Below are 25,169 nucleotides of genomic sequence, written 5' to 3'. Positions count from 1 at the left end.
GAGAAGACAATGTGGACAGCTGTTCAATCCTTTGGTCTCTGGCAAAGAGGAAGCCAAGATAATAATATATGGCCTTCCTAGCAGTGAGAGAAAATAAGTGAACAGTAGAAAGTCATTACAGGTTTTTCGGTTCCAATTATTATTTTGAAGGCTGTTTCGGTAAAACTGCAATAAAAAACAGGTTTGGTCATCTATTAAAATGCTTGGATGGTATCGTGTCATTTAAGATTACTTAGTTGTTCCTTTACTTTACATTTCTAAGTAGCACCCAGTCATGTCAAAACATTGAAAAAAAAAAAGACTAAATGATTAATGACTAAATGAAAAATTGAGCATATGCCAGAACAGTTTGACACCACTGGCCCAGTAAAACTGATTAAGAATTGTGCATACACAATTTGGTCATTGCTCCAATGAATATAGTTTTTGGAGGATAGAGGCTGCAAGACAGAGGCTGTGCTATAATTAATCTGAAGCAGATGCATACACCAATTGCTCCACGCTGAAACATAGTAAACTGCTACCATTACTCAATGTGTGATGAATAAAATAACATGGTATCTAAAGTTTTTACACACACACACGACCCTGAATACGACCCCGACTGACAACAAAGGCCACTCTGTCTCATAGCTGCTGTGCGGCAGGAAAGTAGGAGTACTCCTGTCATTTCGATGGATGATGGATATCCTACAGGTGCACACAGTAAGTGAAAGATGATGATAAGCAACTGACTGAACATTTATTTCAAGCTGGCACAGCCATCATCACTCTCTCACAAAATATTGGTAACCCTTTCTGCTGATGTATGGCCGATTGCTCTGGACCCCCTTTGTTAGGAGACCATCAGGTTGTAACTTTTATTATTTTATTCCACAAAAATATCCTATATGAAAGCAATAAGTGGATGTGACTGTTACATATCCATAAGGCAAACATATGTATTCTCTATAACATGACAGAGTAAGTGTTCACCAACAAAGACATGTTCAATTGTTTGTTCACTGCAACTCAAAGAAAAACAAGAGTGTCATTTAAGGTTTATGCTAGTGGAGGTAAAAATAGAGGTAAAAATATATTAGCTTTTATACAGTTGTTGTCATTTGTAATTATTCATCTTTTGCTCCATCCAGCTTAGCTTTATGTTGTATATATCTCAAACCTGGGTTTATGCTGTATAGGTATTTACGTTCAGTTATGTCGTTCATCACTGTTACATTATTATTTCCTTGTAAATTCATGCAGCATAATGCCCCTAAAGCTGATGTTCCCAAAAACATGTCAACACATGCTCCAGGAAATTTCTTTGAACAGTAGCTCAGGTAAGATCTTTTGGGCTTGTTTTGCTGTCTTCTTCCATTGACCTTTCTCCTTGAAAGCCAAATGTTTTTCAATTAAGGTTAGTAATATTATGAAATTCTTTAAATATACACAATTACTTCAGGTTTGACATTTGCAAAAATCCCTATGGCATTCATGGCAAATTTTGCAGTTCACTAGTCAAAATTTGTGTGATTACTCAAATTCAGAAAAAATCTTGGTAGTAAAGTGTGATGATGTAAGATGTAGGAAATGCACACAATACTGAGAGGTAAAATGTTTACTATATATATATATATATATATATATATATATATATATATATATATATATGTGTGTGTGTGTGTGTGTGTGTGTGTGTGTGTGTGTGTGTGTGTGTGTGTGTGTGTGTGAACACATTTCAAAACAGCCTTCCATTAAAGCATTCATTGCTCAAACATATTTTCAAACAAACATAGAAAACCAAAACAGGTATTCAAACTGGGTAAAAACAGCCTTCCATTAAAGCATGCTGCCGATACATTTTCTAACTGAATTATTCAGTGTAGTCTGCTCATCTTTCCTCCCAATTGGTCCCATCCAGTGCAGCACGTGTCATGCATTCCTCTATTCATTATCTTCAGTCACTGATCTGGACTTCCATCAGTAAAACACCTTATTGACAGGCTTTATAAAAGGGAGAGTGTGACATTCCTTTGGGGATTATTAATCAGCAACCGCGTGTTGTGGGATTATCACGGCATCTTCATCAGATGTTAAGCTATCATTAAAATCAAAAAAGACAGCAGGATGAATGGCCCAGAAGTCAAAGGTAGAATGATCATATAAAGAGCATGTGTAGGTTACCATAGACTCACACTGTGATGACCTAAAGACCTCAGGACCTAAAGCTGGTAAAGAAGGTAAAAGAATAGGTGGGGAGGTGATGACAACATAACCCTATTAACTCCATTCAGAACACCCCCCAAGTAGAGTGAGGTATAGAAAAGCTACAGAATAAAAGGGCAGATGTAAATGTGAAAAAGGGGGAGGACAGATTATCTTTTGCAAAATGCTAGTTTAGAAAGTGGAAACGAAAGAGATGGCTTATTTCCATAATGAAAAGAGGGAGGAAAACATCAACAAGACATGATGAATAAGCAGCAATAAGGCAGCATTCAGTTCCTTGGTGGTGACACCCTCTTTTCAGGGTGTAGCCTCCTGTCCCTCAGTAGTTGTTACTCTTTCTCTAGTCTCACACAAAGCCAAGACCCAGGGGCTTGGCAGCCAAATTTGTGCTCAGGGCAAAGTCAAACTCTTGAGAAATTGCTTCCATATTCCTTGTCCAGTTTCTCTGCCATGTTCTCCAAATCATTAGCAGCACTGCCATCAGTAGTTGAGGAAGTGCTGGAGGGCGTGAAGTGCTACTATCACATGACCACTAGCACATCTGGGTAATGTCTTCACATCAGCACAAAAAGGAGAAGGCAGTCCTGACTGTTTGGGAAAAGATGACGTCATTAATTGTTCATCTTCTGATGTACTGAGGACAAGAGACAAAGCAGCAAGTCTCCCTTAAAAGCTGTGGCAGGTACTTGTTACAGTTAAAGCAAACCACATGGCAGTAACACACTCTGGCTTTGTGAAAATTGCTTTCACAATCTGGGACTAAATCTAGCATCAAATATGGGTGCCTCCAGGACACTGTTGCCTGGTTGTCACTGTTTTGGTTGTGTATCGAGGTGAGGCTTGACTAGCTTGCCACATAGAAAACCTTTTCTCTAGGAAAGTCATCCAGTATTTAGAGCTATAGTCATGTTGTCCTGGATGACACTGATACATTGAGAGATGGAGGGGTGGGGGTTTAATGGGTGGAGGCAAGACGAGGCTAAAAAAGGGAAGGGAACAGAAATAATATATAATCTGTACAAATAAACCGCACTGCATTTAACATTTAATATGCTGCCCTTCAACATGGAAGTGCACTTTGAGGGAAATACAGTTTAATATGTGAACATAAGCCAGGAACTGATGACACAATCACAGAAAAAATGTGAGTAACAAATAAGGCAAGTTTGTAAATGAAAGAATGTACAACTTATGGTTGTGTTAAACTTGCAAACTTGTGAGCTGACAATAGTCAGACTAGTCATAGTTAGGCCAGCTCTCCACAAAACTATGGTCATTCTTTTGCAGTGTGTCAGCATGAGAAATCATGCAGCTGTTGAATGAGTAAAAACCCCACAACACTATATTCAGCCGGATGTGCGAGAGACAAATCGGAAAATCCAAACATTAACAAAGGCTGATTAATCCCTTCAACTCTGTCAGACCCACCAGTGAGACAATCTTTAAAATACATTTACATTTACATTTAGTCATCTAGCAGACGCTTTTATCCAAAGCGACTTACAAGTGAGGTACAAGGCAGCAAAAATCTAAGTCAAGGAGAAAACATCAAGCAAAGTCCTATCAGAAAAGTGTTCACAGTTCACAAGATGCATGTCCGAGAAAGAGCAGAAAGGATATATATATATATATGGTAGCTCGTTCCACCATCGTGGGATCATTCTGCTAAACGCTTTTGCTTGGTGTCTTCTGTGCGGTGCTGGGACCACCAGACGTCGTTTGTTGGCAGATCGCAGCAGGCGGGAAGGATTGTAGACTTGAATGAGTGAGTTGAGGTAAGCGGGAGCTGTCGAGTTAACTAGCCTGTGAGCAAGAGACAGAGCTTTGAACCTGATGCGAGCAGCTACAGGAAGCCAGTGCAGAGAAGTGGTGTGACATGGGTCTTTTTTGTCTGATTAAAAATGCCAAAAATGCCAAAATGCTAAAAAAGTTTAAGAGTGTTTATATTTTAATTTATTTTATTGCTATATAGAAAAACAAAGGTGGTCTAAGATTAAGAAAATGAGCTAGTACTAATGCAAAAAGGCGCAAGTTCCTGAGCTGACACTGCAGGATTCTGGGAAATGTGCATGTGTGGCTTTTTCATCATCACTGATGACATCTGACTCAACATTCTTTATGCAGGATAAAGGTTGAGTGTAGCACTCCACATTTGTAAGGGAAGTGTTTTTTCAGAGCTCTGTCTGAATGCCGAAACCCCCCCCCCAAAAAAAGTCATTAATGAAATTTGCTGGAAAAGAGAAAAACGTTTCACAGGGCCATAAAACTCTAAGATTAAAATGATTTTTTAAAATTGTTGCTAAAAACTCTGGTTTGACGCCACATTAAAAAGACAATTCTTTAACTGAAAAAAGATTAGAGGGGTTGTGTGTCATGTTAACACTATTTTATTGTGAGCTACTTGAAAATCTGTAACATAAAATCTTGTTTCCTTATAAATTTCCCCATCTAAGCTCATCTACAGATAAGTTTTATTTTTGGTAATGCTACTGTGTGTGGAGACAAACAGCAAACAGTTTCAGAACTTAAGAAATATAAGTACTGGTAGAAGTGGCAAGAACAACTACAGTACAATACCAAATATGGTGATAAACCGGTTGTACTGCTTCTCAGACTAACCTGGGATTTCAATCCTTCTGGGGAGATTCTGGGCTCAGGGTGTGAAGCAACCTTCGCTTCCTTCTCGGTAGTTCGTCTTCATCATCAGAAGACGTCCGGTCCACAGAGACACCCTGGCACACCAGATTACGGCCTGCGTGCAGCATGTGAAGTACACATTCACAAACAGAACTGTTAAGAAAAGCACCTTTGATACTTTGGGACTGGCTTTAACCATCACTGTGCAGCTGTTACTTTGAGCCTTTATTTCATGATGTCACTAACATCCAGTAATGAAGCACCTCAACTATCAAAGCAGTTTATTAAAATTCCTCATGTCTACAGTAAACCAAATTGAGTAAATGCAAATTACTTCTGTACAGTTCCCAGGCTCAAATGTGTTTTAACAATTGCCCCTAAATGAGATCATGTTCATATCTTGTCTTGGCACAACCTGAATGGTTTATCAAAGCCCAATTTGTTCATCTTACATTACTTATACCAATTTTCATTTCATCGTTTGTGGCATATCTGTGGCAGTTTCAGGGCATATTACCCCAAGATAACCTTTTTATTTAGCCCGGGGCAACTTTACACCTTAAGTTCCTTAGCTTTTATCGGGGAGGAGATCTGGCATTCCACACAAGGCCTTTCACACTCATATATACAGCAGACATACAAGCACACCTGTTTGCCCTTTAACACTGCTGCTAGCCTATTCAAATTCAAAGATTGTTAGATAAAAAAGAAATAGTCAGAAGCCTAGAAGACCTAGGATACTGATTAAGTGATAAAAATGAATGCTGCTGCAGATATTTATCATGCAATAAATAAAGACTGCATTGAGTCTAGACTGAGAGTTTCCATCAAATCATCCCTATTATAACTTCTTTCCTTATTTCTTGTACATCTTTATCTCTTTTACCTTAAGTCAACCACATTGTGATTGACTACGTTGTCGCTATCAGATGCTGAACCTAGAAGAAACGGGTCATAGAGAGAGTTTCTCCTTTTGTTTCTTTTCATTGCTCTCTCTTATCAGGGCTCAGCAATATGACATCACAGCATACGCTCCACCCAGGCCTGAGGTTTAACTAGGGCCAAACATGTCAAAGGGGAAATGTGCAGCCCATTATGTTAAGTTTGGGTAGATTTCTAAATGCAAATTACACATCATTCTGATCTGGGTCAACCTTTGCAGTGGCCTACGGGGTGGAGGCTCACACTGAACAAAACAAATGTTCAGTGTTTAAAATTCAACAAAGTTTGCCTAATTTACTTACATGCATAAAGAAATGTGTAAACAAAGAAGACTATCTATTCATGGTATGTTCCATGTAGTCACATTATTGTAAGGGTGGCTATGAATTAAGGAGTCACTGGGGTTATTAGACTGGATCTGTGCATCGTAAACAAGATGGCAAACAATGCATTAGGCATCATTTAGCAATCATTCAACAGGAACATATGGCCTGTTTCCACCACAGTTCTGTTGGCCAAGAGAGAAACACCAGAGACTGATTTGTTGGACAGCTGAATTAGTGTAAATACTACACACACATTTGTGCACAAGCTTGGATACGCACCCATAATGGCTCAATAGAAAGGAAATTAGTAGACAAATTCATCAACACATGGATACAGTCAGAGATAAGGTCAGGGTGATTTTCACTCACAAACTGACAACACAAGAAGGTATTGTAAAAACCCTTCTGAAGTGCAAACAACAAAGTGTGAAAGCCAAGACCCATACTGTGCAATCTAAAACTTCCATCCATCTTCACTGAAGCCAGGAGTGAGCAAGGAGCCGAGGGGTGAGGGGTGTTTGTGCATGCATTTGTGAGTGAGAAAATGTGCAGAAAATAAGAGCAACAACAGGGCCTGTTGAGGTCCCTGTGACGTAAATGTGTTGTGCAAATGTATTAGCCTCTTGGGGTGGCTCAAGTTTGGCTCTGAATACAAACATGGCCATTGAGAGGGCGATCAGCGGGTTATCCCAGCAGAACGTGGCGCAGAAGCAGAGGGAGGTAAGACTCAGCAGATGTGACATCACGCCTGCTCTGCATGATGCAGGAAGGAGACGACCACCTCACAAGCAGCCGTGTTGAAGTAATCACAGCAGATTTCTCTGGGTGGGTTTATGGCTCACTGACAAACATTTCCCAGAACCCAACTACCCGAGGGTAAGGTCTCTGCTTGTGTGTGCTTTTAAGTTTACATTCAACCCCCTGCTTACATAATCAATTATATTCAACTGTCAAGTTTATGGAACTGTAAAATCAGTTAGAGTAAGGCTCACTTACAGAGTCGGCATAATTCCAGAGTCACAATGTGACCTATGACATCACAAAGAGTACCAGGAATAGGTGAATGTCTTGTCCAATATCTGCACAGCCTGCTCCATCGAGTACTGTAAGTGGAAAACTGGAGCACGATGTGTTGCTGGTGCGTCACTGTAGCAGTAAATTCTGATAAAGGTGCCCCATGAGTAGCTCCACAAAGAGTTGTATCAAAAGATGAAGCCTGTTTTCTTCGGTTTGATGTCTTAAGCTTATTTAGCCTCATCTTCCACTGTATCCCACATAGAAACAGAACCAAAAGCCTGGAACCTAAACTGTGAGCGATGTTTCAGTCTGGCTAATATCAATATTGCTGATGCAACATATAATGACATAGGCAAATGTATTTCTTTTTTCCGTATTATTGGCCATAGGAGACATTTTCCTTTTAATGACATGCACACACGCACACACACACACACACACACACACACACGCACACACACAGGAAAAGTACCTGTAATGAGGATAGTTGCCTCCTGAGAAGGATGATAGCATTGAGCTGTCTCATGTGTTGTGTCCTGAACTGCAGCTTTATCACTGAGAGAAATCATACAAATTTATTAGAAGACTGAAAGTCTGTCTTGTATATCAGTGTATGAGGGACAGTGTCGCAAAACAAAGTGGAAAACTTTAGTTAACAAGTGAGTATGCCTCAGAACATAGAGCCATCTTATTTACTGTGCTGGTAAAATCTTCAGGTAATCATCTTCCAATATTCAATATTGAGGACAAAAGACAGCGGCAGAGCCACACAAATGAGCAGCAGTTATGAGTAAAATCTTCCATTCGTACTCTGTGGCCTGCAATGATGGGTGATATAACACAGGCTTGTAAAAGAACACACTGTTTTCTGCAGAGTCCAGAGGTGTGGCAGAGCAAATCTAAAAGCACTGTGCTGTCATTTTCAAAAACAAAACTCACACGTTTTCAACTAAAGGAATGAAGTGCATATGTTAATTTATTCTACAGTTTCTGGTAATGACCACCTACACTCATGAATAGAAAACCAATGTGTATCACTGGTAGCAGCAAAGGTAGCTGGTCATGCTAGAGCATCACAGGAAGAGCTCATCAGTATCCTGACCTTTGTTTCACCTCTTTGTCTCTCTGCTGCTGCCCAGGGGTCTGCTGGAGCTGACGTACATCATCCTGCAGACCTCTGATCTTAGCTTTTTTCTCATTCACCACCATGACAAAATGTGAGTACAGTTCCCTCTCCAACTTCTCCTTATCCTGAACCTGCTGCTCCAACCTAGTGAGAGAAGCAAAGACACCAATGTCAGCATATTACTCATATGTGCATGCATACGTAGACAAATGTGTTTTAAAAGCTGAAGATCATTTTTTGTCTGCCTTCTCAGAGCAATAAGTTAAAAGGAAAGATGCCTGGTGCCTCAACCCTATGTAGACATACGTCAGTCTCATCCTCCATCCTTTGCAACACTCCATTCATTTGCCAAAGATTGAATGTGAAGATTTACAGTTAAACACAAAACAGTTCGAAAAGAAATCTGTATAATAAAAGACATACAAGTGAATCATTTGAAGTTTATTCCCAGAAATCATAAGTGCAGTTTGCAAAACTGGGTGGAACCCTCTGTGCTCTCAAATGGGCGACCAGTGATGATGTCATTCTGGGTGATTTCTGTAGATATACACAGCTGGAAGCAAGAATTAAAAGGCAAAGGGAGCTTGGATGCAAACTAGAAGATCAACAAACAAATACCAGTGCTGAACATGTTAAGAAAATAATTTGATTCTGTCATGGTACTTTCCATTCAAACTCGCCACTACATCTTCTTTTATAAACACACATTTTAATCCACCATCAGGGCTGTTTTGCTGCTCATCCTTACTGTCTCAGTATTAGTTGGTGATCTTGTTTCACTCTCCAGTTCTCCTCCAACAGCTGGAAATTTTTTGAGTCCAGATCTCTGCTGAGCTTTAGGGACTGGGCAATCATCTCTTGGATCAGTTCTTGAGGATCTGGAGCCGGGTGGAACTCCACAGAACACAAATGCACCTGAAGAACAGAGAGAAAGAAGAGTAGAAAAAGAAGGAAAACGAAACCTCAAAGAACACTCGTCTACCACTACGCATATTAGCTGGCATTATTCATTAATAGCTGAGGAAATCAGCATGTAGGAGGACCTGAGCAGTTCACATTTGAACGTGCCTGAGTGGGAGGAGAAAATATGACCTCTCCCACCTGCCCCAGGAGTACCTTGAGATCCTCTGAGTGAAGCGAGAAAAACTTACACAAGAAAGGTACATTTGGTACTTGAATCCTAGGGCTAGAAAACGAAGAAGCAAAGATCAAGAGATTTACGGCAATAATCTGCGGTTTCCACAGTCTGTTCACTGGGAAACATGTGTAAGCATTTGCACATCCCTGTCTTCTCCAAGAAGCTCTGCAATGTAGAGGTGCAACAAACCATTACATCATAATTACATTGAAGTGGGAGACTTTTTACCAAGTCTTTTCTGTCTGGAAGAAATACAGCTTGATTTCATTCGTCACCAGGAAACTATGTAATAGAGCACACAGTTTTCTTTCTCCATTCTTGTCAGGGGTTCTTTCACATGCAGGCTTCAGATGTGATAAAACATTCCTCACTTGGTTTGCACTTTGGCAAGACTCCTTTTTGTAGATCTGGGCTAAACTGCAGCTGGTGACAGAAAAAAATTTGAGATCTTCTAACATTTATTTTACGTGTAAAATGTTATGAAGTTAGTCTAGCCCTTAACATTGAAACAGGACTAAATATACTGTACTGAAAAGGGTTTAATTAATTAAATTCAGAGCGACCTGAGTTACAGAAATAGTCATAGTGCACACACACACACACAAACACACACACACAGGTACTGCTCTGCACTGGGAAAACAGAAGGTGATAAGGTGCTAAATCTTCACTGGGGTGCGTTGAGGTTGCAGACCTGCTGTAATAAAGTCACTATCTTCAAAAGCTCTCATAAAATACTTGTCATTTTTGTCCCAGGTTGATGCTGCCCTGGCATGTCACACAGCTGTTTCCCCTTACACCGCTGAACCTTTACATGGTTCACTCAATGGACATTTGCTCCACATCTCCCCTGAAATTTCATTACCTTTGCTCACCAGTCTGTTTCATTCTATATCATGTTCTTTGATTTTCTTTTTCTCTCAATGCTGAATTTTATTCTCTCTTCTCCACTGTTCTTTCCCATCCCCTCTCACTTCGTCTCTAGATATGCAACATTGTGTGCATGAAACACTCAATAAAAATGTATTTAAAATGTATGTATCCTAAGCAAAACCTATTTAATGCCTGCATTATTTTAATACCTCTAGCAGCTGAAATCCCAATAACTAATAACTTCGTTGTTTAACACTTCTCAATTAGATGGCGAAAATTCAAACTTCTACCACATAAAGTGGCACAACAAATTTTATAGACATGGTTCTAAGATGATACTAATCTTTGTAGTGATCCGACCTACCACCACTAACAGTGTTTTTATTTAAGTTTTATGGTTGAAAAACTCAAACAAAACTATGAACACTGCCATCAGCCTCAGCACTACCTGGTTTTAGTGCTAATTAGCAAACACTAGCATGCAAACCCACTAAACACATACATATTACACCAGCAAAATCTGAAGAATTTTAGTTCTGCGCCACTTTTCCCACTTTTACGGAATTGTAACCCTTTGAAAAAAACCATAATGCACACAGTGAGCACGGGGGGTTGTGTGCATGCTAGTGGGTTTCAAAAAAGTCAACAAACAATAAGATAACAAAGCAGAGTGATCAGTGTACTATTATTACACAGCTTAATCAGTGCTAATATCGCCAACACTCACCCTGATCACAACAACTGAATGGGTAATCTAACTAAAGTCAACGTAAGAGGACACAGACGAGACCACCCAGGATCTAAAGAGGAGGATCCCTGAAGCTCATAAAAATCTAGAGCAACATCAGGATGTCACAGTGATCCGGTGCAGACTCCTCTCAGGGAATTAGATTGAATCTGTGGGACATTAAGCATCATGAGTCATCGACAAGTTGACATAGCTGTTAAGTGTTTGGGAACAGTGGTCCATCACTAATAGGAAACAGTGAGACTAGTGAAGGTAAAGGTTTAGTAATATTGGTTGTGAATTTTAACAGAGTAGAAATGATCATGTCCTCCTGCACAACCTGCACACCACTGAGGGCTACACATTGTAATCCGTGTGCAAACAGGCAGAGCTACAAAGAGTGGTTATCATGAAATCTTTGATAATTTCTTTAACCATGCTTCCATCTCTTCCTCAAACTCGTCCCCATTCTTTTGCTACCTGTAGCTAAATATCTGCTGAGGACTTCTACCAGATGAAAGTAATCTGGCAATAAATCAGCAACTTGTGAAAGGATAATGTAAAGGGTTTGGACTCAAACATGCTGCTCAAACTAATTCTTCAGTTTTAAAGTATGATGTAATACTCTATATTTATTGTACAAGTCTCACTCCATAATGATGTCTGAGACTTTGTCAAACTTTGTCATCAAAGTTTTACAAACCAGTAGCATTTAAGACTATAAATCTTCCTGAGCAATATGTTAACATGATATTATCAGTTTAGTACACCAGATACAGAGTTCTAAATTGTGGAAAGCATAACCGTTATTTACTGAATTAAGATTGGAAATGGCACTCAGATGCTGTTTATTTCTTCCTCTCCTTCCTCTAAATACCAAAGGTTGTATTTATTTCCAGGTGTTTTTCAAAAGACCTTCTGTGGTAAACATGTGACTTCCACTGCACCAGAAGTTTACCTTTATCTTACTGAGTTGCATGGAAAGAGGAATGATGATTTAAACAAGACATAAATCTTAAAATACAGAAGAGCAGCATTGTAATTAGTAATGACACTTTTTAACATTAATTAGAATTGCTTGTTAAAAAATAGAAAAGACTAAAAAGCTCATTTTATCTTTTTGAGCATCTCTCCTGAGGCAGCGATAACGTTAAAGGTCAGTCTGCACACTCTGTTGCCAGCCTCTGCCAAGATGTGGGAGGTTAGACTGTTTGTCTGATATAAGGAACCCACTGCCACATTTTTTCTACCTATTAAAACAACACCAAAATATGGAAATTGTCCTTAAAAGTAGTTTCTGTAACGCAGGGTGGGTTGATTCATTACAGTAAAAAGAATAATGCTGTTAACATTAAGGCCAGAAAGACAAAGAAAGAGAGTAAAATGCTTCCTATATCTACATTTTCTCAGCTGTAGAGCTCATGGTATTGCATATCATCAAGACTGTTGCATAAATCATCCTCTATACCTCTTAAATGCAAAACTTCTTCTCCGGATAAATATGTCCATACAGCATTACAATGTGGTCCAGTGTTTGTGTATGTGTGTGGTCTGTTTGTTTGTGTCTCCACACAGCTAGGCAGACCATAAGGTCAAACCCACACATTAGCAGGGGGTGTAGGTGTGGAGCACAAAGCCAAATGAAGACAGTCCCAGGGAAAATGATACCACAACGCACTGTGGGCACAGAGGACACAAAGCTTTCCTTATCACACCATCCAACAAACTGCTGCAGATCTAACCCACCATTTATTCCAGGGATCAGAGGACAATAACCTCTAATAACTGCTAATCAATCCTACTAAAATGGTATATTCACATTGATTTAGGTCATTTACTACCAAGGTCCAGTCCTTAATCACAAGTACACCAAGGCATGTAAGAGCACGGAAATGCTTCCATTGATTTAAAACATGATAAAATCTGATAAATATATCAAACATGTATGACCCCTTTTTGCTTTGTCTATCTCAAAATAACGACTGTGTCCAAGGGACAAGGGAAGTGAGTGGGTGACCCTGTGTGCATGATGACAAAGAGACAGTGTTCAAGGGTAGGCATGGGTGCTCAGTATGGTAAGTGTGGGCAGTGAATAGAAACCAACTTGTACCATCAGCTCCTTCATCCGCTGTGCAGAGGCGTGAGGCCTGATAAAAAGCAGGAAGTGAGGGGCGACAGCAGCTAGTCCATAACTGATAACACAAATGTTCTCATCAGTAGCAGGCATGTTACAGCGCTGTGCTGCCCTGAAAGCAGACAGCAGAGCACAATACTTAAAATTCTTAATTTTACTTAGACAACTGCCAAGAGCACTATGTTCCAAGAGGTTTGCAGCAAGGCTGAACCACATTATTAACATTCGCTCACATTAGAATGCTGAACATTAACCAGAGCAACTACTGAGAAACTGGAAACGGAGCTTCTTGGTGGTAAAAAAAGAAATGTAACAGTGGATCACACTCATCAGTGTGGTTGGGATTAAAATTTGATTTTCAGTTGTACCACAATTTTGCAGAAACTAAAAGCAGAAAATGCGAGTGGGGGCACATCCAAATCAAACAAACAGCTTTCGGCTTGTCCCTTCAGGGGTTTGCCACAACGGAACGTGTGCCGTACTTTGATTTAGCCTAAGTAACCCTCCCATTTTATCCGGCCTCAGGACCAACACCATGGTGGCCCTTGGGGGCTGGGCAGGGCCACCCTGCGTGGGGATTCGAACCGACAGCCTTCTGTATCCCAACCCGATGCCTCCCTCACTTGGAGTAATATAATTCTTTTAATATAATTTTTTATATACTCCGTGACCATAAACTTTACATTTTTCATAGTTCTGAGACTAGACTAGAAGCTAAATGTGCATTAAGGCAACCCCTTACAATGAAATGGCATGTATACATAAGAAGAGAAGAAGAATGTTTTCTATTGTCATCATTGAGCACGTTTACATGTTACAACGAAATTTGCTGTCTGGCATTAACCCATCCCCCTGGGATGAGCAGTGGGCAGCCACAGGCAGCACCAGAGGAGCTAACACTGAGGATTGCTTCTGAGTCTCAGCCCAGCACTAGCTTAAGTTGCAAACTTTAACTTACTAACTAAGTAGGGGACACAAGGTGATAGACTGGCAGCCTTCTCTATGTCTGCACTTGTATGGACATGCAAACATGCATGTAAGCATGGGCACACTTTGTATATACAGCCCACACTCAGGGAGCTGAAGAAGGAAAAGACAAAGAAAAGAAAAAGGCTCTTATCAACAGTTGTTTAACATTGTTAGATGAAGACGGCCCTGTCCATAAATCAGGCTTTTATGGTGTCAAAGTGTTCCTAACCCCCTGGCCTTCTCCCTCTATCCTCTTCTACCTCTGCAGCAGCCCCAGCACCATGTGGCCTGCTCCCTGGAGCCGACAGCATCCTCACACTGTTTGGAGGAATAACACTAAATTCCACTGAAAGCTCCATGGCCTGTGGTCTCTTGAATCTCTCGCTTTGTGAACTGTGTAAGAGCCAACGTAGCAAAGTATACACACTGTATATAATACCTGTCTCTGAGAGACAGTGATTGTTGCGTAAATATAACAGGAAATGTGCTTTTTTGTGGGAAAGTAAATGTTTACATTAATCCAAGCCAGCTCCACCTTCTTTTAACATTTAAATGAAGCTCTAGCCATTAGACAACTACCACCTGCTTTTGTTGTTGGATGAATGGTAACAAAACGAACAATTCCTATTGTATCTGTGGCTTTTTCCCACAGTGGCCTGAAGGTAATCAATCCTTTCTAATTCCACTATAATGCAGGGCAACTAAAACCTTATCTTTTTAATAACCCTCTATAAAAACGAGACCTTCTTTATGTTCTGCTGTATGTCGTTAGATTTTATCCCCAGGGAACAGTCACAAGACAGAACTGTATGATGTTGTAGAATATAGTGGTGAACTACTGACAGCCAAGGATTACAACTTTGTAAAACCGATTCCTCCACAGTTTCCTTTTAACCTACTAATGGATTTTCTGTTAGATGGTGCATCACTGTATATGACATTTAAATATGAGCAAGTTGCCATTCATTGGAAGCACCAAAAAGCAATTCCAGTGACCATTCAACTATAAAAACACAGTTTATAAAATTTGAATCCAACTTCTGCAGTTTTTGCCTTCAGGCAAAGCATTTGTTTCGAAGGACAAAATTCCAAATTGTTTTCTTGTAAATAGTACAACACTATCGGGGATTCTGTCCATCGAAAACATGCAACCTACATTTTCTTTATTTTGACAGCTGGCATTATGTTAAACTACTGTAAGAAAAACATTTTCTTTTTTTAAAATGCATGATTTAAATTTTAAAACATGACCGTAATAGCTAAAGATTCTCTCAAATCATTTGCTCACCAAAGTGCCATTACAGGTCTTCTGACATGAGAGATGACTGTGATCTGGAGTAAGGTGGAAAGAATACACCTCCTTGTCACCTCTTCTCCTGCCTCCTCCATCTTTTCCTTCTTCACTTCTGGCTAGTGCTTGAAGGAGATCCTCAACATATCTGTCCCTTGAGATTCCAACTTCATTGGCTTCTTTTGTCACCTCGTCTTCTGAAACTGAACACAAACGTGAGGGTAAAACATCATGTTTTCTCTTTTAGACACTTTTCTCATTTTTGCACCACATTAACGTTGAGTGTAAATGCACAGAAGGCATAAAGGTTTCGTCAGCAGATTGCAGAGAGAAACTATAAACATAAATTATCTAGTGATGCATGGATGCATGTGAAAGCCCATTTCAAAGGAAGCTTGCAGAGAAACCAAGGGGAATGTCATCAGCTGTTGCACAGCTGCTCACATGGGGCTGAGGGTCCCAATTAACACATCAAACACAGAAACACTGATGACCCAGACGCCTGCACATAGCTGTCACAACCCCATCTCTGTCTGTCAACTGTGCAGATGGACAGCAATAGAAAAGTAGGGAGCAGTTATGTTCCAGGTGTCCCTCCAGACGCCATATGGAACACTCACTCACTCATTCATTCACTCACTCACACACAGACACACACACTGACTTGCACATACAAAGACAAGCCTTGTAGAAGTTCATATACTTTATACACCTGTAAGCTGCAGCACACGCAGGAGTGAAGAGGGACGAAACAAGGCCATTCCTGTATGTCTAGTCAAAGAGCCAACAGTTACAGCATTATGAGACTGAGGTATAACAAGTTGTCCACACAGTTTGGACAGCCTGATAAATGGTTGACCAAGTGACAACTCAGTCAAGTCAATGATCAAATGTCTAAATTTGTGGATAAAATGATGACAATTGTGGTAAGATAATGTTGTATTGCCAATACTTTGATTGCTCCTCAATTCCTAATGAGTTTTTGAAATCTTTACCTTCTCCAATCCATGCTGAGCTGCCATCAGTGAGAGCAAGTGTGAACCCAGCACCCAGGTCTACAGCCCATTCCACTCGCAGAAAGTAGGGGGTGTCCGGATCACTACTTACGGTGATCTGTCGTAATGTACCGCTCATGTCTCTTCTATGGCTGTCAGACCTTTAAAAAAATAAAGACAGGAATTCAGAAACACTTATGAGACTACTTTTTATTTTTCCAGCAACCATTTTGTTCGGGATATTTCGTAGTCCTAATCTCAGTATTTGGTCCGAGGATCACCTTGAAAAACAGTGGGCCAGTTAAATCATTTTGATGTTGTTAGGCTGTGTTAATGATCCAGTTGCATCAATGTGCCTCATTGTTTCACTTCTTGGATTTTGCAATAAAAGCCTCTCCATGTGTCTTCAGTGGGGGTCTCCATGAGTCAGTGGAACCATGTGGAGATTAACAGGTTTTGGCAGGTTTTTGTGTGGGACCATGGGCTCTCTGACCACCAGTGAGGTAATTACATGCTGTTAAAGATAAACAGAAGATAAAAAAGTCCCAGTTGTTGCCTGTGTACATGTATCCAAAGATATACAGCAAAGGTAGTTTGTAAAGCAGGGATATAATCTGACAGCTAATTTTTCACAACCAGAATTTAATCTGTAGATATCTACTATCTACACAGAATTTACTAAGGCCAGTAAAGCTCTGTGTTGTTAGAAATCTCTAAGTCATACCTATTCATATTTTGGTAGACAGTTTAGTTGAAATATAACATTTTCAGAGGAGCAATTAGTTTAAAAATAATAGGCCAACAAGAGGTATGTTAGTCAAACACATGATTTATGTGTAAAGAATAATGTGAGTAAAGAGAGAGAGACTATAATCTATTGCAACATCTTAACACTTAACACGCTAATTCATCCATGACTATGTCTGACCACAATAAGCAAAGCAAAACCTGTGGAATCACTGCGGTTTGGATTTCTTCATACAGTGAAACTAAAACATTTTTTGCAAATATTTTTCAATGATCAAGATTGTTTGATAATGTCACCTTAAGCTCATGTCTACTGATTTACTGTTGCAGCATGTTGATCTAAGTATTGCATTATCCATGTGAGCATTCCAGAAATGTCCTTATTAATTTGTTAGCTATACACCTCTGAAAAAAGCTTGAGAAACTTTTACTTGATTATGGATGTCCAGGCCAGAACATGTGATTACTGCTTCCACGTGAAGTGAGAGGTGAGATGGACATCTTCCCTGCTTAAGTACAGGGCAAAGTGTGTGGAGATGGAGGGGAAAGAGACAGCTAAATTGGCAGTTAGCCAAGCTGGACATGTTTAAAAAAAAATGAAAATGACTGCCTTCGGACACTGTGGTATAAGTTATGACATGACAGCACTGTTTTGTATTTTTTTTCCCGGTGTCTTGGGCCATATCCTGACAGCACAGGAGGTCAAAATTATTTAAAATAAGACATACAACTGATGTCTCCACACACACAATGCACATGTGCACATAGACAAAGAACTTTGCAACAGATTAAAGTTGACCCTTTGTGTTTCAAGAAAGGTGTGGCTGTACAAAGGGGCTGAACAAGATGAGGGAGCTGAGGGGTTCAACTTTAACCTCATAAAGTGAGCCCAGCTACTCATTAGTTACTGTAACATCTGTTGTGCAAGGCGATGACCCTGTGGTAATGACAGAAGGACACCCCAATTAAATAAATAGTGCTGTCTGTCAGGAATGGAGAGTCGGGCAAAACCTTCAAAGTTAGTCCCGAAGTCTTCCTCTTAGCATCTGTTTAGTTACTCGATCAGCAGACACTATCACTGGAATGCTTAAAGGCATCAACCAAAGCTCCTCTACAGTTTTTCTCACTCTCTGTAATTTTTTTCTTAACCTTTTCATTGCTATTTCTTCTGGACTGCCACATATGAGAACTGCAAGACATAATTCTATGTGCAGGAAGTACAAGGCAAATGAGTCAAAACAGAGCCTCTAATTATGAATATTGTGTTTTAAATGTGTTCACAGAGTAGAATAAGCCAAGGGAGTTAACTGTCTCTGTGATTGGCCCTGACAATTAGGCCAGTCCTCTCACTTTCCTTTCACTGGTCTTTTGTCTCATGCTTTCTCTAGTACAATAGTTTCAAGAAGAAAAGGAAAACTCTGTTATTATGATCAGTCAAGCATTAAAGCACTGCTGCCCTAAACAACAGCAGACTGTAACGTGGTCTTTAAATCATTATTCTCTCCAGGTATTGGTTATATTAGAAACAACATTAGCAAATATACCCTGTATTACAATTAACGTATGGCAGAGGTTGAATGACTAAAGTTGCACTATAACTTGACTGATGCATCTCTCAACACAGAGACAAAGTTTAAAAAAAAAATGAACAATGGACACATATCACTTCTGTTTACAGAATAGACCGATGTAGTGGTAATGGGATAGTGTCATGGTTTCTTTTACATGCACAAATTATGTTTTCTAAACTCTTCTGGATTTCTTGTCATCATGTGGTAACAAAAGCATTTCTGATGGATGATAAGATTCAGATGTGTTTTTTTTTTTATCACTGGGAATCTATTTCTGTTCTCTTTTGTCTCTCCTTCTGACATCCTGACACCACGTCAATCAGCAAAGAAAAAAAACATTCACAAATGCAAACGCAAATACTGTTTAACTACAGAAATCTGCTGCGTGCAATGCGCTTGTACATTAACAGTTTAGATTTGAAATTTATATGCATGTAATAGAAATATATTATAGCCTGCTACACTACTTTGCTTCTTGACTCCTATGGGCATAAACATTTGACACAATGTGGAACACAAAATGTAACGAACAAGCAAAGCATTACCAACTAAAAAAAAAACTAAACCAAAAAGCAGTAAGTACAGAAGTTCAAGATGCTACTACGCTGCATGTTAACCTAAAGGAGTCCTTTTTTACAGAAAATTAGTCCTGCATAGTGAAGTGCAGTAAATTTCCATAATTTAAATTCCTCTGAATTCTCAAGAGAAATAAATTTTACAACAGCCCATAACATATTTCACAATCAAAATTGTACCAATAATTGTTTACAAAGAAAAAGTAATGTGCAACAAACAGCAGTGGACCACAGCCAAGCAGCTATCACAGCAACTTCAGCTCTGCATTTATGAATCACAAGATTAATTTCATCACCTGGGCAATCCTTTTAGGCAAACATACATTTTGTGCCTGCAATAATTGTTCTTTTGATGTTAATTCTTCTGTATGATGTTGCATTTAAAAACTTGCAAACCCTGGATTCAGCTGCAACAAAACAAATCAACACTCAAAAGGAGCACCTACCATTGCTCAAATATCATTTTATAGTTGGCATCAAATTATGGATTTTAATCAAGAGTTTGTTGTTCTTTCAAAAGATAAACCTTGCATATGCTGTGGCAACATCAAGCCTTGATTTGACTCCAGACTTTTGTATGAATGTGTTGTGGCTTAAGTTGGCCAGTTCACTGTAATTTACCAAACTAAACCATATTAAAAGGAATGTGAGTTTTTATAAAGTTTACATGTGCTCATAGAAACCAGACTCTCCATTCAAAGGCATTTTTTTCACCAAGTTTTCACTCACACTCTTGTTGTAAAATATGCAAAACATTATTTATGTGTGGTTTAAAATCTGACAGATTTTTTCTAACATGAAGAGCTCTCTAGGAGTGTCTGGGAAGGAAGCGAAGAGGGGAATTTAGGAAACATGCCTTAAATGCAATCAAGATGCTCTGGTTGTAGGGAGGGGACGTCATTGTGAAAAGTTGGAGTGAAAAGTGTACCACAAAAAATTCAATCTTACATCACCAAGAGGCAACAGGATCTATTTAGGCTATCGACCTATATAAATACCAGTCACATTTCTCTGCATGATAATAAAAAAAGATTATATTTAGAATAGCTGTAAGTCTAACAGCTATTAGTTACAAGTTACCAGTATGCTAAGTGAAATAATTATTTCTGCTTCTATATTATGAAACATTTTTAAAATATACACATGCTACTTAGCTACTTCTGTGAAGCTGTAACGATCAAATAAGTCTATATATTACCTAACGTAAAAATCAATAAATTAATTTTATGTTTATTTAGATGTCTTTCTCTTTAACCAATATTTGGGCGTTAAATTACGTTTACTAACGTTGCCTTCTTCTTCCCATAACTTGGATTTTAATATTTTTAGTCATGTCAAGTATTATAACAACTTCCGGGTTGTGCAAGTGTCGAATAACTAACGTTAGTTGACAACGGGCTTCATCAGTGCCCCATCGTCGCACAAGGCGTTTAATTATTATGATCGGTGCAGATTTATATCAATGGCAAGGCGCCGAATCTCCAGTTTGGTTCGGCTGTTTTCATTTATTACGGTGGTCTTAAGTCATTCGGACGAATTTCACTGTCATTTTTATTTTGGGTATGCACTCATGTGTACAAATTTTCCTCAGTAGACTTACGGTATTGCATGGGCAAATGACTGCGATGTCCGCACGAAGCATGTTTTGTATGATATTGGAATTGTTGGAGTTATTGTTCGCTCTCTTGGTTTTGGACCTCTAGTTTGAACTTTCAACTCATGCTCTCAGCCAATCAGCAAATGAGTTTTCGCAGTGCAGTGCGTCACGACGTTACGTAAAGTCTTTGGTTACGTTACGTAACTTTTACAGAGCAGGAAGTGTGATGTGGCTTTGACTCCTAACAAAAAATGGTAAGTTTGCTTTTTGAAAAGGTCCTGCTGCACCGCGACTTTCAGATATGTTTCATAACAAATGTTTTATGTCTGCACCGTGTCCGTGCGACAAACAGCTTATAGTTGTATTTCGCAGAAAAGCAAACACTAAATGATACTATGAATTACCTTATTAGCTGTGGTTAGCAAAGACTGGCTAAAAGTGCAGCCACGTTTCCGTTTTTAACGCCGCTCGTTTGTTTATATTCGTCTTTACGCAAGTGTCTTTGTGTAAACGCGACAACAGCTGAAGGCATCTCAAATAATGAGGACAATGAATACCGCTGAGAGCTTGGCAGTGTTTTGGGGTGTGTGCCACGTAGCTGCACCATAGTTCAAGGATCGTGCGTGTATTTGTGTATGTGAACGACAGCATAATATCATTTATAAAGGTTGTTTATAAACTAATATATTTTTAAAAATTGTAAGTATTTTGACTGAAAACGGTATATTTTCAAAACTGTTTCAATATAATGATTTGTCTACAATAAGATTGTGGTAATGTTATAGTACCTGTTTGCTGTTTCAGAATTAGTGCTTTAAGTGCAAGAGCAGAAAAAGATGTCTTAAAGATCCTATTTAAAAGGTAAAAGTAAAAAGACATATGAGATTATCCTATGAGAAACCTAACAAACACTCAGTCACTTAATGCAGATATTTGTGTAAAAACAGGGAATCCGTGAAGAGGTGCAAACACATTGCTTTATATCTGTTGAGTGCCATACTTCTTCATGAACTAAGATTAAATCTATTCTAAAGAACTATTTACCATCCCTTATATTGTTATACACTAAAACACTTCTGCAGTTCAGTGTGAATACACATGCTATTTTTCAGATCCTAACTAGGTCTACACAACCCGGTGTAGTATTCCCTGTAAATGGAGAATTACATCAGTGTTACAGAAATGTAACTATGGTGACTTTTTTGTATGACTTATTAAAGTAAACTCTGCTAGATTATGTCTATACTAAATATCTGTTTCTTTTATCTTGCAGTCGGCTATTTTCAACTTCCAGTCACTGCTTACAGTGATTCTCCTCCTGATCTGTACTTGTGCTTACATCAGAGCCCTGGCTCCCAGCCTGCTAGATAGAAACAAGACTGGGTATGTTTTATACTATTGGAAATACTGAACAAAAAAGCTTTTATTTAAACCTGCCCAGTGACTATTTGACCTCTCAAATATGTGTCTTTGTTTATTTGAATGGGAGTCCCTGCTGAATTAATTTGCATGATGAACAAGTCATTGGAGTGTTGCTCAAATTATTTTCACTATTTTGACATACAAGTGAATCGCCAAACACCACTTAATGTTTTTATAATTTTTTTTAAAGGAAAATATAGTTCACTCTGTGTCTCTATCATACTCCTTATGTTATCAGACTCCCGCACACATTGAGAGAAAAACAGCATTTGCAATGTGATTTAGACGCAAGTTAAGTTGTTGTGCACATTATTGATTATGGGTTCACAGATCTGACCTAACACTACACTTGTTAGGTCAGGAGAAAGAGAGAAGCTCTCAAAAGATTGTTTTAATATGCAAGTAGTGGATAAAGGCAGCTGGCCTCTCAAAAATAGCAAAAGCTGCCTTAAAGAAGGGTCACTTCAGTGGCACAATACCACAGTCTCTCTCTAAAAGGGCTTGCATTACGTGGTCATCCAAATTTTGAAACCATTATGTGATACACATTTTTACTATGCTAATGCATCAGTATTTGGGTTTTAGAAAAGTCTTGTACATTCTGCTCCATGCCTCAAGGTCCTGTCACAATCAAGTTTTTAAGTACGTCAATTACAAGTAGTTTATTTTGTTTTTATTGGAATGGTAGCAAACCTCATGGTAACCAGAAAGGCGCGGTAAAGCTGATTTTATTCCATGAAATAATGAAGTGTATGCAAATTGTATTCATCCAACTATGACTCAGAATAGTTACTAAATAATTATCTTAATCAATTTTAGTGGCAGAAATCTTAAAATTTAATTATTACTGCATCCTCATTTTTCATGTATGTACAAATTCTGTGATTCACTTCTAATAAGTCTGGCACAGCCTGGGAACAGCAACACACACTGTCACAAACACTTCTCTCACACACCCCCTTAGAGCCGGGAGGGACATCTTACTTAGACAAACTCATGAGACCGAGAGTGGCAGATGGGATGATTTAATGTTTTTCCAACTTCATTAATTTGATGACTAGGGAGTGAGCCATTGTTTGTGTTGATTTTATGCCACACACTTGGCAAATAACTCTTGTGTTGTAGGGATGGGCCAGAGGGGATAATCTGAGGGGAGTACCATCTCCAGGCAGATTCTAAGAATTTGTGTTTAGAAAAAAAAACACGTAAATAAAAAGTTGAAAAAATGCAGTTTTTATAACTGGGCTATTTGAAGTCAGTAAAAAAATTACAGTTGGGTACTAAAGCTACCTGGTCATTAGGAATGTCAGGAAGGTGGGCTTTTAAACACACAGATACACTTGCAGACACACGCAAGCATAAAGGACTCATCAGGATAGCGATGGCCTGGAATGCTACATTTGCCTCAGCTGTCTCAAGCGATAATTAGACTTGCCCCATGTCCTATTCTCTTTCACAGCTCACACTCCTTACATGGAAACAACAATTGATGGCTGCCTGGGAACGTGATCAGTTTCCTTTAGAGCTGTGAACATAGCATTTCCTATGTTTACTACCTTAACATATCAACACAGCCCTGGCCAGTTGTTTTTGTTTTTTCAACAGATAACTATTGTAACTATTGTAAAGCAGTAACATAAATAGTTTCCAAACTATTGTTTGTAATTTCTATGATTATTGTATCTTTTAGGCTTCTAGGAATTTTCTGGAAGTGCGCCAGAATAGGTAATGCTATATATTTTTAAAATGTATTTATATTTTACACGTTGCATCATACTTTTACCCATATCAGTGAAATGTTGCTAAATAATGCAGCTTTTAAATTTTCATTGTTTCCTTCCTCCAGGTGAGCGGAAGAGCCCCTGGGTTGCTTGCTGCTGTGTCATCATGGCTTTTAGTATATTGTTTCTACAGTAGGTGTCTAAAGGAAATTGCCTGGGAATGGACAGCATGACCTTAGAAGCACAACAGGACCTCCAGTGGTTGGCACTTAGACATTGTAAAAATGGAGACCCATTACCACTCAGTGTAGCCCTGGAGAGAGAAAATGTGTCAGAGGAGGGGTGAGCTGACACTTTCTCTCTCTGCCTGTCTGCTTATGTGGAGTCTTGACCCATGGATGTACACGTTTCGATGGGGCCACTGTTTTCTGTTATCTGGCGTTTAGATTGAAGTAAAAAAAAAATCACACTTTGGGATCAAAGGGTACAATGTTTGTCCACACATTTCAGATTTATCCCCCCATTTGAGTTTGTTACAACTGCATTGACCAGCTTCAAGGATCTACATAACTGTTCCTAATTGATAAGCCATTCACATGGAGAGTCATATTTGTAACCTGTGTCCTGTTCACAATACAGAGCAAACAAAATGATGTTATAGCTTTTCGAGTGTCACATTTGTCTCAAAGAGCTACTGATGTTTTTAAAGTCATTCAGTTTGCAGATATTTATTGAACCTTTTGGAAATCTGGTTTGAGGAGGCTTATTTTTTATTTTTATTTTGCATTTCTTTTGCTCATTTCTTTTGATTAGTGTGTTCTGTGGATAAAGGTTTATGTATCTTGTTATAATGCCTGTAATATGTCATCAAAAATGACTTCAAACATGAAAAATACATGTTGACAACTTAAAACCCTTTGTTGAACCTGTCTCTTTAGTAACTTGACTACTAATTGTATGTGTAAAATTGCAAAAGGTTTGAGATGACCTTTACTATAACCTTACCAGTCATCACTGATCCTCACAGGTTAACTTCAGAGAGCTCTCAGCTGATTATACTTAACACTAAGTATATCTGATATCTGTCTAGCCTTTATTGCCAGATATTTAGTAGTGTAATTGAAAGTAGAATTTTTTTCCCCCCATGCATTCCA

The 25,169-nt window shown here is 38.9% G+C and overlaps 2 protein-coding genes across 5 annotated transcripts; one reads left to right on the top strand and one right to left on the bottom strand.

Moving 5' to 3' along the window:
* Positions 1-1,703: 1,703 nt before the first annotated feature.
* LOC137136396 (DNA repair protein XRCC4-like) lies at positions 1,704-21,021 on the bottom strand. Of its 4 annotated transcripts, none has more exons than XM_067521715.1 (9): positions 20,876-20,991; positions 16,664-16,896; positions 16,383-16,543; positions 15,385-15,590; positions 9,005-9,171; positions 8,233-8,400; positions 7,603-7,685; positions 4,828-4,960; positions 2,091-4,011 (listed from the first exon to the last, which is right to left on the bottom strand). In XM_067521715.1, the coding sequence occupies exons 3-8, from the start codon at positions 16,519-16,521 to the stop codon at positions 4,836-4,838; spliced, it is 888 nt and encodes a 295-aa protein (XP_067377816.1). In that variant the 5' UTR covers positions 16,522-16,543; positions 16,664-16,896; positions 20,876-20,991; the 3' UTR covers positions 2,091-4,011; positions 4,828-4,835. The 4 variants fall into 4 exon arrangements, with proteins under 4 accessions (XP_067377815.1, XP_067377816.1, XP_067377817.1 ...); XM_067521716.1 differs by lacking the exon at positions 20,876-20,991 and adding an exon at positions 17,561-17,625; XM_067521714.1 differs by lacking the exons at positions 2,091-4,011; positions 16,664-16,896 and adding an exon at positions 1,704-2,080 and having other exon boundaries at positions 20,876-21,021.
* On the top strand, positions 20,992-24,928 carry tmem167a (transmembrane protein 167A). Its single transcript, XM_067521717.1, has 4 exons — positions 20,992-21,126; positions 22,146-22,255; positions 23,985-24,019; positions 24,141-24,928. Exons 1-4 carry the CDS (start codon positions 21,124-21,126, stop codon positions 24,209-24,211), a joined length of 219 nt encoding a protein of 72 aa, XP_067377818.1. The 5' UTR covers positions 20,992-21,123; the 3' UTR covers positions 24,212-24,928.
* Positions 24,929-25,169: the final 241 nt, after the last annotated feature.

This window comes from Channa argus, chromosome 11 (assembly GCF_033026475.1).
Source record: "Channa argus isolate prfri chromosome 11, Channa argus male v1.0, whole genome shotgun sequence".
NCBI lineage: Eukaryota > Metazoa > Chordata > Actinopteri > Anabantiformes > Channidae > Channa > Channa argus.
This window is presented reverse-complemented; position numbering and strand designations above follow the sequence as displayed.